At 40.7% G+C, this 19,786-nt stretch overlaps 1 protein-coding gene across 5 annotated transcripts in view; it reads right to left on the reverse strand.

Annotated features, from left to right (window-relative positions):
- LOC110985308 (uncharacterized) overlaps positions 1-1,032 on the reverse strand; it is a 92,318-nt gene extending 91,286 nt beyond the window's left edge. Inside the window, exon 1 of one of the 5 annotated variants that reach the window (XR_015427602.1) lies at positions 313-1,032. Coding sequence is in view for 1 of the 5 variants with exons in the window: in XM_087145322.1 (XP_087001448.1) it covers positions 313-315 (3 nt within the window). In the remaining 4 variants the exon portion in view is untranslated. The remainder of the gene's footprint in view (positions 1-312) is intronic. The other 4 variants (XR_015427601.1, XR_015427600.1, XM_087145322.1 and 1 more) reach the window with 4 other exon arrangements.
- Between the last annotated feature and the right edge of the window lie 18,754 nt (positions 1,033-19,786).

Consider the following 19,786-nt stretch of genomic DNA (forward strand, 5'->3'; position numbering starts at 1 on the left):
CGATTCCATCAACCGTAACTTACCTACATGACTCGCCTAAATACCTAACTTCAACCTCTACGTCCAAAAGCTTATAAATCGCAAATATTTGACTGCACTTTTTAATCTGTGAGAAAGTTTCTTTAAAGTTTCTTTAAGAGTTAAGACGCTGGTCTGATCCGAACGGTAAACCTTTCGAAAGCATCTCTTGCGAGATTAAGAGAATAATAAGGTTACCTCGGTGCGCTAAAACAAACGTGAGTGGATCATTCTAAGAATAAACAAGAGCATGCAATATTTATTCATTTTAAAAAATAAAGAGCCTACACTTACCATGTCTCTCCGAACAGGTTAACAGGACACAGCACTCCTAGATTGCTGTTTTTCCAGGTCATGAGCTTCAACCTGATCCCATGAAAATAATTCCCTTTAAAGAAAGTTTCATCATTAATTTCCCCATAGACTGTCAAATTTGTCTTGGTCCTGATGAGGAATCACTGTGTGTGACTGCTGACAAGGGTGTTCCTTGGAATATACAACTAAGACACCAGGCTTAAAAGTCGACCGCGTCATTTATACATAACACCTAGACCAGAGCCGTTCCTTCATCTCGTATAATTTCCCCGTTATGTCTTTCCTAGTGTTTCGAACATGGCTGCCCGAAAGTAGCCATCATAGTCACATGCACGTACTCATTCACTCCCCTCGTTTCCTGCGCACTACACGGCCAGACCAAGTCTAACAGACTGCAGCCTGCTGTAGCGCCTGGCGTCCACTTATATTTTCAATCCTGTACCAAATGGCATTGTCCAATTCAGCATTGGATACAAAAAATATCAAAAGGGCCTTCTTTTCAATTCTGAAAACAAAATCATCGGGAAACCAAGGATAGCGACAGCCCATTCTTCCTTTGCCCTGGACCATTGTTGCACGTATAGATTTTCACGTGGTGAACAATGGCCGCAAACATTGCGTTGCCCCCAATTCTCCTGTCGATATGTCTATTTGATTTATTTCAATACATCCGCGCACGCAGTGCCGTCGCTGCTACATTCGCAGGCACTCAGAAAAGAAAGGCCACTTTTTCAATTCACAAAAACGAGTTCCTTCCATTTTACCCGCGCATACAAGAGCGCGTCTCATTCTTATATACAAAAAGGCTTCTTTCTCTAGGATGTCTGCGTTTCTTTGACAAACAAGGAGGAGAGGGCTCACTGCGAAATGGATTCACCTGCCATCACTAGTATAAGTAAAGAACTAAAAACATGGTACAATGGCAGACGCTTTCTTTCCAGTCAACAAACAAAAACCTATCAGCGACGCTACGACAATACCGCACTTTCAAACTGAAAAAGAGGAAAGAAACCTGGTCGCAATATCCCCCAGAAATTGTCGCCTTTACCGCGTGGGAAATCAAGCGCAGTGTAGGCTCTGCTTCATACAAGAAACTGATTTGTACAGGAACAGAGATTGCCCCGTCGCTGGCGTCCCTCAGGCATACGATCAAAGAACCTCATCTAGGGAAATTTGACTGAGTGTTCCACTTTTTCCCGCCTGGAGACCAGATCTTGGTGATGAGCAGCAAGCACGGCGAGAATGACACGAGAACGTGACGATTTGTAAGCGGACACCTGGACTTGAACAAAACGACACCGCTGCGTTCGTGTTCAGGAAAACCAGTGTTCAACACATCCTATTTTAGCTAGTTATTTAGATGTAAAATCAGACATTCATATCAGTTGATGGTAATTTACAAAATTTAAGTTCTGTATAATAACACTTTCATTAATTTTCTACGTTTTACAGGACCTTCGCATACCATGAAAAGGTGTTAAGTACGCGACGACTCCAAGTAGGATTATCAGTAAAATCCATATTAAATTGATTATTTAAAAAATTCTCTTGCACCGTAAACAATATTTTCCGCTTTTAACTCACTGCCATTTAAACCTGTTCGCTGAACCTTTACACCAGACTAAAACAACAGCTCTGAAACCTTAAAAATATTTTGATGTTGTTATTTGGTATGCTGTTTTGGGCAATTAATCATTCATATTCCATCTGTCACATACGCAATGTTTGGAACAAAACAGCTGGCTTGTCTGCCTGCATGGCTTTGACAGCAACATTACGTTAAAAATTCTAACTTATTTTTATAACATTGTATCTATCGATATTTTCAGTAATAAACATACATTTTGCTTTTGCACATGGGAAGTCACTGCCACGTTATATAAGCACGTAAACGCTTTGCACATGGTTTACAGCTCCCTGAATTTTGTTTTTGTATTTCGAAAACTAGTCTGAAAATTCCAAATATTGGGTTTTGCTGGTAATCCTAAGCACGCCTTCATGAATCTATCATCAGAAAACGCGGATGAGTTTGTACCGAAGGTCATTGGTAAACCGGGAGTGGAGGACAACGGGGGCAAAGGCTTTATTTTAATGAAGTGAAATGATTTGGGGGCTGTGTCATTTCCCTTTCTTCCTGAAGCATGTGAAAAGCTTGTGAAAATTTAAGCCTCACCCTTCAAAAAGGTTACTTGCTGACGGCATTTGTAGTATGAGATGCCATACAAGCTTTGTAGGATATAATTGATAACGAACCTTACCTGGAGACACCGTTTAGTACTTACCTGATATTATTACACTTTGATTAACTCCTTCCCAATTTTGGTGTTGATTAATTAAAAATTTGGATTGGAAGGCTATTTTCCAACTTTACAATAGAAAGACAGATTGTAAACAGTAAAAACTTTAATCAAATATATCGTTTTGATATGAGGTAAACGCACCCAAGTGCAAACATTATACATCAAAATTTATGTACATTTCTATCATGAACAGCACCAGCAGATATATGGTCTCGAATCCACAACCCCACCCCCAACGTCCGCGGCCGGATAACCTCAGCATTTGGTTACCCCATCCTTCCACTGACCGACATGGATTTACGCCATTGTATCTTATTTTCTCAGAAATACGAGTACAGAAGGCCAGTGACAAAAATGCCAAATGAAGAAACAAGTGTAAGTTCCCGAAAGATTACCTTGATTAAAGAGACGAAGTTTCCGTCGAAGGGTTCTTCAGAATGAATGGAGAGAGTATATTGTAAGTTTAAAAGTTATAGACATTAGAGGTGAGTAAATACCGGGTACAATACATTTAAAATGGAACACGTTGATAAGAGGATAAGCTGTATTCCCGTTTCCCTTTTGAAAATTCCCTTTTGAACATTGAAAATAAGAGAATGAACCAGTATATACCTGTAAACAGAAATGACTAGTAGGCGTGCTTGTGCTTATGTTAGTGTAACACCAGCAATGGAAAATTAATTCACTATAAAGTACATGCACGATAGAGTTATGCAGTGCAATATAGGAATGGTTAAAAATGAATAGACCTGTGATACCAGTATGTGGTCTTGACGGAATAAATTATCACGTGAGGAGTTTCTAAAAATGTTAGCTCGTCACAAAGGTTTGTTTGACCTCAAGGAGGAAAAAAATTAAAAATCTTGAGAATAGATCAAAGCTTGACACAACATTAATCCAGCCATGGATGGGGTTGGATAGGGTGGAATGTTGTATAATTTGGGAGCCTTTCTGTTCCAGCTCGTGCCAGTATCATAGTTCGTACAAAAGCGCTCCTTTCATCCAAAGACTAAATTTCGAGAAAGATACTAAGTAGATAAAAATGATTAAGCAAAACTTTCAAAAGCAGTATGCACCAGTCACAGGAGAAGCATTTATCATCTGCAGTCATCGCATTAACACTTACAACCTCGTTAACTCCCTCTGGAATGCACATTTCTTAATCCTGCTCAGTTCGTATCTGTTTTGACGTCAACCGGATGTCCATCCATTCATTGGAAATTTCTTTTTTTTTTCTTCAGTTCAAATGTTTTCGACATTCATTTTAGCTTTTCGTATTGGTGCTTATCACAGAACACATATGACCTAAACAAGTGTGATTTACAAGCCCCTGGGCCTTGCATTAAGCTACCTTACGAGGCGATTTCTAAACTGATCAACTTTATTCTTTTTCTGATTTCCGATCCAAAAGCAATCCACTCCAAAATGTCAACGCTGCTCTTCCTAGTGAGAGAGGATAGGTGCAGAGGTAAAGCCCAAGTGGCGCTCAACGCTTCTAGGCTGAATTCCCAAGAGAAATCTTACAATCTAATTATACTTCTACCAGTACGAAACACGAAATGCTACTGGATAGTTTCTCTACTGGAGCTGATCGTAGGAGGGGCCCCATGGGACCGTTACACCACCCTAACCCCAGGTCAGACCCGCCGGCAAGCAGTTGGTCTCGTTCGTCGCAATCGCGCCGTAAGCTCCAGCAATCGACTAACGGTGTCGCCAGTAAAGTCTGTCTTGCTAGCTCTAAGTAGAAATAAAATGTTGAATAATTCGTGAGTCCGAGGAGGGGAAGCTTCTGGTATTAAAAAGATCCCCAAGCGACAAGCCAGCCGGGGCATGTGATACACATGTTAAGATTAAATTGGTGTCGACTGAGATCATAATACGAGAAAATCTAGGGATACAATTTTGACGCTTATAGCACGACGACTGTTTTATTCTTCTTGCTGTATTTTCACCTAATGGTTAAGGATTAATGAGTAGATTGTTAACATACCTGGAAGATTACTGAATGATTTCGGGTGTCCAGAAGCAGGTTTTAATTCATCTTAACCTATTATCTTCAACATGTCTTAGCCTATTATTTTCAACATATCAGTCTACTTTAATCTCTGGAAGAAGAGAAATGAAATTGCAAAACGGCAGTGTTGTCGGATTATGATTATCATTGTATCTAATCTTTCTTGTGCACAAACAAAATAGCCCCTGACATTTTCTGAGGAACAAGTGGATTAAATCTGACTGAAAATAACATCAATAGATAAGGTGTTACAGAATGTATGCAAGTTCCAAACTCGATGGAGTGAGAGACATAGAACATTCTGAGGGTAACTGGAAATCAAGGAGTCCAAAATGCATGACGGTTTGCCATTCAGCGGCCCGTTTGCTCGTGTTCACGTCACGGCTGTGGGCCATCCAAATACACGACAACTGGTGTAAGTATTAAACTGGCTGTAACATCACCTTCCTCGTAAGGATACAACCGATCCTAATCTAACACCTGAGCGGTAAATTGGCCCATGCATCTTGCCTTCTGTATAGTCTTAAATTTCCTCTCGACTGACACCATAGTACTCAATACACATATTGCTTGCTGCTGCCGTAGACACTTCAGGGAAATGAAAAAAGGATGTAGCGCTGTGCTTGACAAGCGCTTTTACTGCCTGGACCATGCAGCCCTCAATTTTCTTAATGCGCAGGTTATTAGATAAAGCCGTGGGCACCCTTGCTCTTCTTGCAACACTGCCCCGTTTCCTGGTTTGTTTCCCCCAGTAGCAACAATGTCACTTTTGCTAATGAGCGCAGCCCTGAGAAGAGTGGTTCAGGGCAAGTTTCTTGTCCCCGGCAGACATATTAACAGAGGGTGACTACTGAAGATATGGAAATCATGGAGGAGTAATGACTCTGAGCATGGATTGTGACACTACAAGATAGGAGAACCTAATCAATGAATTCTTAGTGGCAACGTCATTGGTGCCTAGTTTTGTGTTAGAAAAAGAATTACCTATAACTTCGCCATCTTAGCGCAAGCTAGTTTGGGTGGCCCATGAGGAAGCAATTAATGACATGCTCATGTACTGAGGTGCGTTAATTATTTACGTGGAAGAAAATCTGGCGTTTAAAGGATACCTTAATATTACAATTAAAATATTTTCGTTGGAGATCATGGCGCATACTCTGGTTTTGTTGGATTGCTCCCTACAAGTATTAAAATGATGCCACTGTGTTTACTATCATTTCCCTTTTGATTTCTGCTTATAATGGCCGTTCTTTCCTTAGCCATAGTACACGCACTTGCTACTACTGCCCTTTGCAGTCCACGTTTTTCTTTCACAAAGAAGCAAGATTTATCACACATCCCCTTCTCCATCTACGCTTATAAGATACTGTTTGTACGACTACTGTTTGCCGAACATTTTACACAACGCGCTGGGGAAATTTTACTTGAATGAAGGCTATACTAATCGTGGCTCTGCTGGAGGATTTTTTCAAATCGAAGTAAAGTCCGACATTCAACAGGAGAAGCTTCCATGAGGCGTGAGGACTAGCCTCCTCTCAAGACTGGCAAAATAAAACCATTTCCACGTGGGAAAGTACATGATTTATCCCCAGACAGGTATAAATTTTTTTAACGTCACCAGGCCTAAATTTCTATATTCGTAACGTCCCGACAGATTGAGATCTGGACAAAAGGCAAACAGGAACACCAATGCAAAAAGGATGATTCAGTGGAGTTTGGGGAGATAGGGTCTCCCCTCCTATAGACAAACATTTCAGAACAGTGCATACACCTTGGTCTGAACAATGTTTTATGTATCTCCTGGAAGTAACAATCTTGTTTCAAGCACACAGCGACTCAAATTCAGCAATGCTCATCAGATAACTTTATTAGATAACATCAGATAAATCCTCACAAAAAGCTTGTGACTACTCCTGCCCAGAAAGTCCTCAACTAAAATAGCTTTTTGAAAGTTATCATCAGTATAACCTTGACACTTTGTATAATACTATACATTATCATACAAGCAGGCTCTTTCCCATTACAATTCCCGTGACATTTCGCATGACTTTCTCTTTTCACTCTTGAATTGTGTACATCTTTGTGTGGTTAATGCAGTGTAAGCGTCCGCGTGCATTAACATCATGATCTTCGCACAAATGTATGGATATAGGGATTTGACCCTAAAACAGATATTAATATTTGTAAAAGTGAGAGTAAGACACCCTTTGGGACACGATGAGAGAACCATCCCTCGCGAATTTCTTGAATAGCAGAACGTTTGTATCTCTGCATCATTATTCAATTAAACAATTATTTGCTTGCTTGCTTGCTTGCTGGTTGGTTGGTTGGTTGGTTGGTTGGTTGGTTGGTTGGTTGGTTGGTTGGTTGGTTGGTTGGTTGGTTGGTTTTGGTGTTTGTTTGTTTGTTGGGTTGTTGGTTTGTTTGTTTGTTTGTTGAAGTGTTCGTCCGTGACTGTCTAGTTCCTCATCTGCATTTCGTGTACGATACCGGCCACAAAAAACACGACCCACCTGAGATGCCATATGGGGTTATTTGCGGATACAATTTAGGCAAGATTTGGCACTGGCAATCTACGAAATGAACCGCTGGGGTCTGACATATCATTCTACTAACTAAGCGCTCACTCAGCTTGCTGCTGGTCTCCACAAGTAATTCATTAGCCAGTCCAATTCGCCTCTATATTACACGGAACCCACGCCGAGAGAGAATTGACGGGAATAATTACCGATGTAAAACACGGCGAAGAATGAATAAGATGTCGGGACGGGTTTGGCACTACGGCTGACTCGAGGTCCCCCAGGGCTCCGATATTGATATTGTATGCCGTTTTTATAGGGTGTCTAATTTCATGTTTTATTTAGGCTCAGCGAGGTGTTACACAGGCTCAGGATGTATACAATATTATCCAAGGCTCAAATCAAACATCAATGCAGGCATCTCAAACTGCAATATTCTGTATTGTTATTTCGCTCGATTCCTCTGTGATCATCAGTAACTCCTTCCGTTGTTGTCTTTCTGTGTTGCGTTTCTCCTTGGTTTTTTTTCTTTCTGTAGTCTCCCATCTCTTTTTCGCCTGGTCTGCACCTTCTTTGTATACCTTCCGTGATTTTTTTACACTTTTCTATAAACCTATTTGGCGTGTTATTTCATGTAATACGACTGTTTTCCTAATGTTCATCTGTCTCATGAACTTGTCGTCCTCTGGATATCGTAATATTATTATTCATTTCCGGTAATGACAATGAGAAGTAGTTACAGTTTTAGGTAGGAATCAGCTAGGGACTAAAAACACAATCCACATGTGGACTGAGCCGGGAATTGAACCCGGACCGCAGAGGTGGAAGGCGAGGAAAGAACCACTACGCAAACCTGACTCCCGTATTTACCTTTCTTTCATCATTATCTTACATTTGGCCTTCATATCCCCATTCTTAAAATTTGTTCAGTATTGCTCTGCCGGCATTTTACCATCGGCGCCAGTCAATCAGTTTATTTTCAATCAACAAGAATAACTGACATAATACTAATTATGTTTGGTACAAATGCATGATATATCGAGCAACAATTAGCAAAACCCTTTTTCATCCAGATGCTATCACGTGTACTTAGTGAATGGGGCTTTTGGTTCTGGATTCTCAAAATTCTAACCCCTTCATTGACCCCTCAATCAATAATTAGGCCCGTACACCTTTTTCAAGTGTCATTATTGGTGAATTCAAATTCAATCAAATTAAATTTTTATTAAAAGTCTTCTAATATTATTCTAAACGTGCTGACTTCCATAATGATTTGCGAAAGTGTGCCATCGCTTTCAACCCAATTTGGAAATACGCTGCCGTCAATTTTTTCCGTCTGTTTACGTCATGTTTGAAGTTGCAATAATTCAACTCTCTACTTTCTTCATGTTTTTCACACCTAAATAAACCTGCACCTTCCTCATAATAATTTACATTAATTCCCTCCTTCTGATTTCTTATCCTCTTGGTGTGCAGCATTCCATCCTAAAGGATACAATGCTTCGATAAAAAGAATACCAATCTTATAAAGATCCTTAGAGGCACCAGATTTGTGCCTGTTTAAAGCCACTTTAGATTTGCTATAGTGTTTACTATACCAAGGAAATTATTCTGTTTTGATAATTTCACCAAAAAAATTTAAAAGACAACATAATCTCTAACTCCATCGTCCCTGACGGGAATGAACAGGCCTTCTGAATCATTAACTGCTCGCACTGTTGAAGATTAATTGTTCACTTTAAACCTGTTTATTAATTCATTTTTTTCTCGAGTTCCATAGACAGACGATAAATCACACCATAATTCCCGTCGTAACCCAAGAGGCAAGTCCCTTACACACGTTGCACGCACGACGGCAAACAAGATACCCGCCAAATTTGGCCTGTCGTACCCTCGTTTCAGTATTGTGTCGCGGGCGTGTTGCCAAATATACACTTCCAATCAAGCGCAGATTCACGTGCGAGACGGCTCTGTTAGCCAGCTATGGGTACAAAAACGTGAATTCCGACAATGGACAGAGACGACAGAGAAGAAAGAGGAAGAATAGCTGGCCGTGCAGTTCCATAGGAACACTTACAATTTGAAAAAGGTCTCTGCTGACACTATTCGAAATCGTTTTCTCCCATGGGTAGACGACTTTTTAAGGCATTTGATTGTGGTAAATGTAAAACTTGCAAGGATGTCTTTTATTTCTTGTGCAATGTCCTTCCTACAGAGCCCAGACGTTCCAATTTTTAGCATCAAACCATTTTTCTTGACTAATATAATTCTTCTATATTGAAAATTCTTCCAACCCTGAAATATTTCGCCCAAAGAAACCCTCTTAAATACTGCGTCAATTTGAAAAAAAGTACAATTTGCATTTCATCTAACGCATTCGGTATGCTTCAAAACTGAAGTTTTCTATTTAAAATAAAATTACCCGAATGTCCTGAGAAACAGGTTATTTCAATTTCAATTCAATTACATTTATTTCCTCCTCATACCAAAATGCAGGTACTAACAACTTACGATATAAAAAGGCAACTCGAGGTGGTAAAACCTTAAAAGCAAAGCTTGAAAGCAAAGAAACAAACAAAACAACAAAAGAAACAACAAAATACAAACAGAGAAAACATTACGTATACAAAATGAGAATCAAATAAGAATAATGATGAATGAGAGGGCTACGGGAGAGGGTAATGAATACTTGATTTGAATTATTCAACAAAAATATTACCATGGAACAGTCGTTTGGCTCATTTCTAGTAACACGGGTTAACCAACCATTTGTTAAACAAGCTTTCAATCCAACTTCGTTTTGTTTCAACTCCTCTCGAAAGTTCAAAACGTGTTGACTGTGATGTGAGTCTAATAAGAGCTGGATACCGCCTGAGCACGTACTATCACTGGCCAAGCAATTTAAATCAAAGTGATCAACAAACTTTGTCAAGACCCCAAGTAGTGTTGAGAGCTAGAGCTATTAGTGTTGTGCCATTGACGGAAATAATCATATAGGGTTCTTTAGTAGGGTTTCAGTTCCTCAACCGCAGTAGGAAAATCGACGAAATTGAGAGTTTTACGTGTATAAGGGTAACCTCATTTCAACTCGTGATAAAAATTTGCTGAGATCAATTAAATGCATGTATAGTGTTTATTGTATTTAAATGATACACATAAATTCCAAAGCATAATGCACTTCAACGAAACATTTTGCTCATCTTAATTGAATAGTTTTAAATGGGCGTAAACACTTTTTCTACACTTTTCATACATATTGGCCAACAACCTCTGGAAGTGAATGATACATGGTGGGTGACCTAGACATAAAAATGGCTGGGAAAACGTATATGAAGAAGTAAGTCGACAGACACTTAACATTAAATTGAGGAGGTTAAAGATTTGACATATTTAATACGTATAAAATATTTGATATTTCATACCTCCCTTCTGTAATGAAGTGATGTACTGACGAGCCGGTTTTTTATCCTTTTCAAATAAAAAGAAGTATTAATACATGTACACTGAAACACAGACTGAGATTGCAAAAATCAGCTGAAGAGTCAAGGCGCAAGGACAACAAACAATAGCTAGCTACAAACATCCTTCTGACCTTGAACTTACCTACGACCGAACAATGGACGGCCCGCTATGAGGGAACAATACCGGAAAGACAGCCATGAATAGAGAAGTCTTTTTTCTTATCAGGAGTACATTTTTTAATCAGAAAGAGCCTTCATCTTGTCTATTCTTCATGGTCATTTACCTATTCAGCTTCCCCGCAGTCTAACTCAATTCCGGATGCATTTCTTAGGGAAGGGCTGGCTTATTAATATGAAAGAAATATGAAAAATGAAATCGCTACGCTAACGGCGGGCACTAAGAAATCAACAAAGACAGAGCGCAGAAACTTGCTTGTTTCGAACCAGCAGGATACAAGAGGGATGGCGCCTGGTTAACTATTGTTAGAGGATTTCGTTGATACTCTATTAAGATTTGATAGAATAGAAATGTTGCAAAGTACAACGGTGTCGCGGCTTCCAAACCTACCTTCCGATTAACCATTAAATCCTAACTCTAAATAGGAAAAAAAATAGGTATGTGACTTAAATCGTGATTCATACTTGTGTGTTAGAAATGGCAATGTAAAGAATCTGCCCATACACAAACAGTTGTCAGAAAATACCTCAAGCTTTATGTTGTCACTTTTCTCCTGGCATGAAAGGTGGTGTGGAGATGCGTAGTGTGGCGCAGTGTGGCTGTTGGAAATAAGTCTACTGCACCGTCGCCAGCTTCAGGCATTAATATAAGGGGGCCACTGTATCAGCTAGGGGAGCCAAATCACAGGAACAACATATATTTTTCATGCTTATCCTTTTCACTGATGGGGGGCAGCTTCCCTTCAAGGGAGCTCGACCCCCTCCCCCCCCGGCGACGAGCCCGTCTACAGCACGTTAACGATCTACCTCAAGTTTCGAGAGACTTAACTTTCAACTGGTGCACCACCACCGCCCTCAATACTCAATGGCTGCTTTAAAGCGTGAAATGCAGTCACTCAATAAGCCATTTGCGAGTTAAATTTGAATGAAATCTGAGTTATCTGACTGCACATAAAATAACGATTTGAATTCCCCAAACTAAAGACACTGTTGCTATACCTCGTGATTCGGGGCAAGCTTTCGCATAGCGACCACCATCCCTGGAATGGACTGGTTCCTTTGTGCCCTCCTTATCCATTGAGAACAGTGTATTGTTGCAAGGTGTCTCTTATGCAACTAAGCAAAAGCTTGCTCCGAATCACGAGGTATAGCAACAGTGGTTTTAGTAAGGAGAATTCAAGTTGTTATGTTCACGTGAATTTAAAGAACCCGGTGTACCAGATTTGGGTCAAAGTTAACTAGCAAATATACCCAGCAAGAAATGAGACCGAAGGGTACCCCCCCAACATGTCCAATCCCTATACACATTCCAGACTATTGTTACTTAACACATCCCCCCCCCAAGATGTCTGAAAGGAATTCCCCAGATTCCTGCGAGACAATGACTAACACAAAGCAGGGGGGGTTCTCTCCGTCTCATACCGTGCTGCATGTGTCAAGAAGTTGTCATTTTTTACACTATCTGAAAACAAAGATAGAATATACACCTAACTACTAGCTGTAAAATAATCGTACATTCAATTCCCATGTGGCGCAACTGGGGGGTGGGCTTCAGCATCATAAGCTATAACGGGGGGGTTCCCCCACGACAAATCGTGGGTGCGCCAATGGCCCTACCCTACAATGGCTGCCATCATGCAGTGAACAAACTTTGCTTTATTGGATAAGCACGAGAGGATTTGTTTGTTGTTACTGGATTACATAACAAAAGTTCCAATGAGATGGCCTTTATACATTATGTATATTCAACCGGCGGAAAAAGTGCAAGTCCTTCATTTCTCTCGGAGTCTTTTCAACTGACAAAAATACTGATGTTGCCCTTTAACCCAAGTCAGGTCGGAAAATTGGGAGAATTTGAAGAAATCAAATTACTGGTCTAAAATGGGAGTAAACTTTTTTAAGAAATGGCTAGTTTGCAGCTGTCATCCAGCTGCCATCCAGACAACTGTGTAAGATTCAGACTTCCTATTACAATAAAAAAAACTCAGCACTTAAATTCTACCAAGGCATTTGCTGGATATTTTATTTGAAATAAAGTTTTCGTTGAATAAAAAGGAGAGAATGGATGTCGCGCCAGTTTTTGGATACGTGCGCTGATATGAAAAAGGGAACCTGTTTTTTATTTGGGGGGTTGATTTACCCAACTGTAACAAACGTGACTGATTTTGCCCTGTGTGCTTTTCTTTCTTCCTTCTTTTCAACTAAAGAAACATAGTAAACGCACGAGGGCGCACTTTGAGATTTTAGGCGGCAGATGGAAGTTCAAGACTGCGATGTGACACTTTAGCGGAGTTCTCCGTCATAGTTACTCCGTGTCTCCACCAGTACTTCAAGAATAATACTAGTGAGACATTTTCCAGTTTCTTGTGTAGATGCTGATAATACACAGCGTTAATCTGCTTGAAGCACGGACTACAAGTACGAAGTACATCTACATTTCTTATGAATAATCATTATTAATACAGAAAAATCGTCCAGAAGCTGATGATCGATTACATTCTATAATTAGAACACATTTTCTTACTTACCTTTGCTAAGTTATTAGTCTTGGTGATGATTTGATGGATGGCTTACCGGATCGATTACCAAATTAATTTTTAGGTGAAACCCGTAGGAAGTGCTACAATGGACATACACGCAACTCTTAGCTGATGATCTGATCAAAGCAACGGACTGCGATATGCACGGTGCACATTGAATACGGACCGGTGAAAATATGGCGCACCAAATGAAATGCAGAATTACCAAAGTTTGCGAATTCGCACATATCCTGACTTAATGTTTTGCCTCTCCCAGAAACATGAAAAACGCCACTGGGCAATCGGTGTGACAGTAACTTTTCTGCATCAGGGCACTGTACGTATGAAGTAATTATAATCATGCGTGTACGCCTTACAAATTATAATCCTTAGCTACAAGGTACAGTAGTACATTCAGGCCATAAGTCGTACACACGAGGTACAAATCGTGCGGCTCGGTCAAGTTGCAAATGCGGTTTATAAGTACTATAGTAGTAACTAATATGCTTACATACGCCTCATGAATTCATTAAACCGTACGCTGTAGTGCAACGGATATGGATTTTTGCCATGAATTTTTCCAAGGGATGGATTTTTTGTCCCCGGTAAATCTCCGTAAATAATGGTGCCTTTTATACTCCTGGCCCTTTTGGGGGGATGGTCATAGGATCAACACGCAACCCGCGTTTTTTGTACCATGCACAAATCCAAATGCTTATATTGTCCGTTTTTTTATGTTAGAGTGGGGAATCACCCCCCCCCCACACACACACACACACACACTCACACCTTCTGGATCAGCACCTGCAAGTTGCAATCAATTTAGAGACAGAAATAGTGAAATGGCAACTCGGTAATACATCACTTTTTGTGTTGGTTTCAGGGAAATGAAGACGGGCTAGAGGATAAGAATACCATGCTAATAATAAGATGTTTTTCGTATGATTTGGATGACTTTTCAGAAACAAGATTTCTTTCAGCCGTTTCAGTTAGTCTTGATTTCAGTAGCAGACTACATGTATACCTTCAATTCATATGTTCTGTGTTAGGCTCATATTATTGTACGTTTCATTGGAAAACAAAAGAGAAAATATCACACGCGTCATTCAGGCAAACATCGCTTAACCTTATACGATACATGACATCACACCATCACACCAGGGAATTTCATAGGCACTGGAAAAATCCTACAAAACCCATTTTTATGGGAGACCCGTGCCTGAAGGGCACCAATGGTAGTGCCACATGGTTTCCAGCCGCCTCCCACCCCGCCGGTCATCCCTTTTACCCTCCCCACTTGGCAACACAAGCGTGACGTGAAGGTGAATGCACTATGTTTATTAGCCAGTTGTGGCATGCAAGCAGTTATTACGAACTAGACTGCGACACGAACTTGCAGCGTGCACGTCTCGTCTGCCGAGTCTGTGACCGCGTCTAGTCAACCTACAGTCTGGGTGCTCTCGTAATGCCATTGCACCTGGCCTCGTAGACGGGTTGCGTGTACCGCACGGTGCTTACTGTATTGTGTGCCCTCAAGCTATTGAGTCTACCAATAGTTGTAATTAAAGCTGAGCATATTAAACTGGAAATGTAAAGTGACTCATAGTTTTCCTTCTGTCATTCTGTCATTGGTTCGAAAGAGGAAAAACGTACATGTACATGTACATGCATGACGATTCCCTTCATGACCGGTATCTCGTCAGAATCTATTTGGAAGTTCCTTTTCAAACATTGGCACGATCTGTGAAGACTGTTGCCAAATGCATGTTCATGTACATGTATAGCTTGACGGTAGTTTGGTCTGTAATCATCCAATATAATAGCAGAGTTGTAATGACTCAAGTCAATATCTCGACGCGAGTCCGACTCGAGTCACAATTTAACTACATGTAAGTCATTTTTTGGTATTTTCATTTTCATTTGGACATACTGAAAGTGAATTAGGGTGACAGGTATCTATCCAACTAAAATTTGCTTTTAAATTTTTTGAGACTCGAGTCTAATACGCTTGTACTCGAGCTGAGTGTCCAGGAGAGATTCGAGTCAAGTCATTTGGTCGCAGAGACTCTCGTCGAGTCGATTCGCCAAAATTATGGCTCGAGTCGAGTCACTGACTCGAGTCATTACAACTCTGCTATGATCCCAAGTAATCACCCTTTCGTATAGCGCCTGCAATTACAAACATAAATACGATGGTGCACCCTCATTTGCAGTTCCGACGGGACCGCATACCAATTTTGGTGAAGAGATAGATGTACTGGAATGTGCCGCTAACTACCACGGTATGGAATCAATATCGATATCTACGAACAAAAAGTTTTCACAGTTATCTTCGTTAAACGACACATATATTCAGAATGTGTGTCTTATATTTGCCGGATTTAACATTTGCTATTTGATATTCAAGCTTTCGGAAATTATGGTGGTAGCAATTTCTGCCTAAAGCTATCAAGAGCCAAAGACACTGGGCATGCACAAGGTATACTGCTGCCTGATCAAGGTAAATGCAAATAGCGCCCTCTTTTCAAGTTAGATTTTCTCGCCGCCCCCCACGGCGGGCGCTGTTTAAAAGGACTTTTTAGGAGTACTATCTTACCAGAGCCCTGCTGTGCCATAAAGTATATTTTTCAAAAAGTGAAGTATATTATTTTGACGTCTGTTTTTAGGAGATACCTTTTTCCAGCTTTGTTTTTACAAGGTATATTTATCGTTTTTATAAGTTGCATTGTTGAAGTTCGTGTTCACGAGTTATATTTTAAGAAGTTCGTTCGTATGAGATAACAAATAAGACTTGAAAATGTATCTCTTGAAAATTAACTTGGAAAAGTGTCTCGTAAACACAAACTTGATCTAAATATGTCTCATAATTAAAAATGATGTTTTCACATATAGAAACATGATGTTTCAAAATATAGAAACAACTTTTCTAAAAGTAGACCAAATAAGAATGAAATGTAGAACATATATCTTGTACACACAAACTTCAGAAAAATATCTCTCGTAAAAACAAATTTGAAAAAATATACTTCAAAGAAACGAACTCAGAGGAACTTCGAAAGAAATATACTTCACTTATTGAAATATATACCTGAAGGCACTACAGCGTATCCGTACTGTCTCAAGACTGACTGACATACGGATCTGGTTAGAGGGGCATTCTTGCGAATTGAAGCCACTGGCCGCCATGTTCTTTCACCCGAAAAGCTTCCGAGATCCCATGCAAACGCGTGTACATCGAGGCAGTTGAAGAACGATTTCGTCTTGAAGGAGCAAACTAGCAAAATCCAAATTAGTGTTGCAGTCGAGTACTTTTCAAGTATACTCGTAAATTCTGAAAAGCGGGGGGGGGAACTATATGCCTCTCTGTAGGGGGCGATGTTCATGATATAGATGTACATCTATAATGTGTATTGCATTCATACCGAATCTTAAACCAAAATGGCATTGTTACATCCGCCTTAGATGAATAGCATATTTTCCAGTCCTTGCGTGCATAACATTCCTGTTGCTTTAGCATTGTGGCACGTTCTCTTACAAACCTGGGTGTGTCGACGTCGCGGCAGAGCTTTACTTTCCACGAGGGGCGTATCATCTGCTGCCGCTCTCCAGCTTACTACCAATCGTCAGCGGCTCGTATGGCCCACGCCCAAGGGGCCATGCTCCGGTCAAGACAAGCTAAGATCAAGTCGCCTCAGGCCTGAGCTCCCGCTTGGATTCCTGTGAGGCCCGCTCAATACCGAGACCTGCCGCTCACTACGGTCTATCAAGACCACGACGGTCAGCCTGGATGACCACCATTTCCCGCTTGGGACCCAAGACCGGCCGCGGTGACTGCACCAGGCTCCCATTGCAACGCCCCTCCATACATTTTAATTGGATACCGGTATCTCTTTTATTATTTCAATGCATTTATGATTGTATAATTTTTCCTTTGTAAATAGAATACTTTTGTTGCGTTTACTGGTTTTTGAAAGATTAATTTAAGTTTGATTAAGTTAACCTTTGTCTCCACTGTCCTTCCTTTTGGAGTTCTGTCTTTTGAAATCCTTGTACTTCCAAGATGAATAAGCATCACTGCGATCAGAATTGTCTTGAAATCCGTGACTGCGGCCGGGCTGAATTCGATGTAGCCAATATTCGCTCAGTTGCGCGATGGGCATTATGTCATTCTACGAGGGTCCTGTGGAGCCCTATTCCTGTATTTTTTGCCATGCCTTTCTAACGTTTGGACAACATAACTGTGAAAGGCCCCGTCAACTTCTCGGAGGACTAGTCGAAATTTTAAAAATTATGGATATTTCGAGTCCATTGAGTGAAGACCGCAGCTAGCTTCGAAGATATGACAAACACGGAATTTAACAGGCATTCAATCTGTCTATGGGTCAGTTGTTCCTCCACGGCACCAGTTTGAAGGGCACACCATGGTATGGACAGTAGAATGTGTCTTTGGCGCTCAGTCGTCTGACATCGCAACAACATTTCAAGTGGGTCTAATGAGCCATCCTTCAAACATGCATTGTCCCCAAAACGTGAAATAAATTCAGTCAGACTGCGCTAGCCAGAGTTGTAGACTCGAGTCACTTGACTTGGACTCGAGTCGAACTCTAGTCAATATTTTTGTGACTCCTGACTTGACTTGCAACTATCAGTTTTTGACTTGTGACTGGACTTGGACTTGCAAATAATGACTTATGACTTGACTTGGGCTTGCAAAAAAATGACTTGTTACCAACGCAAGTCAGAGAACTATTTAGTCGAACCCATGACATGTACGGTTACGTTGTGTCACAATGTGAGAAGTTTATAAATCCTGTTTACATTTAAAATCACAAGTTGGGAAATATGTAAACCGTGTTTATATAAAAATTGGTGGAAACAAAAATTATTGGGAAATTATTGGTATCTCTAAGCCCAAAGTTGCAATTCGTGGCAAATTATTTGAATGACAAAAATTGTTGAAGGTTATTTGGGTTATTTGTTAAAGGGTTTCCCTGAGGGGAACTTAAAACCTTGATGTTTCTGAGTGAAGCATTTGTTACGAGTGAACAATCATCGTTCTGAAGTGAACGAGCTCCAGTATCGCTCCACAGTTCTTAGTGAACTAGCCACCCCACCCAGCTCGAGGTGAAACATATACGGAGAAGTTTCATGCCAACTATCAGGCCAGCAGGGGGTACCACCCTTCGACCTTCCTGGTGTTCATCCGTTCACCCAGCTGGAGACAGCTTCAATCCAGGGAGCTGGCAAACATCTTTCAGAGAACTGCACGGTACACGGGCGTGGGCATCATTCCACCCAGTTGACTGCTGTGAATGTGGCCTTGTGGGGCCTGAATAGTTAACCGATCAGGTTGTAAATATTCATTTATTTGTTTTATTTATTTTCATGAAACGGCCGTAGGGGGGATAATTAGGTAATTTCAAATTTTACTAATTCACTCGGAAACTGCTGGCATGTTTGGATCTGGTATACAAGATTTTTTGTGTAGAATAAATGTTCCTGGATATCAAATGCAAAAACGGTTGATTGATTTTGAAGTGTGATTGTTTGAACTCCAAAACCTGTGTGCCTACTACCATACTGGTGAGATTATCACTGGTCCACTGAAGGGAAAGTCCGACCCTATGGTGTGACACGTTGCATCTGCATCACTTGGCTGTTATAGTCTTGCACAATTATTTGTTCGGAAGTGCTTTCGCTTTTCATTGTTTTTCCCTCGACTTTCCGGGGGCGCCAATCAACAGCTTCGTTTGAGCCTTATATTGAATAATTCATATCAGTTCTCGGCATCGCTCAGAATTGAAAAAAAGTGGCGTCCCGATCTAGAGGACCGAAGATTTCTTTGCGCTGGTACTTGATATCACGCAAAGTATATACTGCACATACACGTAAGACCGATGAACATCTAGTATGCATTAGGGGCTTGTTTTGAACTGAGAGAATAAAGCAAGAGGTGACTGGTGCAGGAAGGTTATTCCAAGAAGGAATTGTTGTCAGGTATATGGAGCATTTGTAAACATTGGCACAAGAAAATATTTGGCAGTACTTGAGCTCATGATGGCCAGGTGTTCCAGGGACAGCTGGAGTTAGGACATTACGTAGGCTAAGAGATGGTAACTGGCTGTGGGCCATGGGGGATACGGTAACATACCGTAAAATTTCCTGGTAAAGTAAAGTAAAATTTCCTCGTAAAATGCCGCGTTTACGTGGTTGTAACATCATGCCTTTAAGACATGCTAATAAATTATTTTTATCAACAACTATCAACCTCTAAATTTCTAGTCTGGGGAGAAAAGGGCCAAATTCGCGATACTAAAGCGAGCGGAGACATCATACATCGTGACCGTATGTGCCGGCGACAGTGTGCGACTTGGGAAAAACAATTTAAATGACTGAAAGTTTTCGCGTATCTGCGCTCATCGCAAGTTCTTTGCTACTACCCCAAACTATAGACGGATATTTT

The sequence above is a fragment of the Acanthaster planci genome, linkage group LG14, assembly GCF_054643075.1.
Source record: "Acanthaster planci isolate LZ-2023a linkage group LG14, COTS_SCS, whole genome shotgun sequence".
Taxonomy (NCBI): Eukaryota; Metazoa; Echinodermata; class Asteroidea; order Valvatida; family Acanthasteridae; genus Acanthaster; species Acanthaster planci.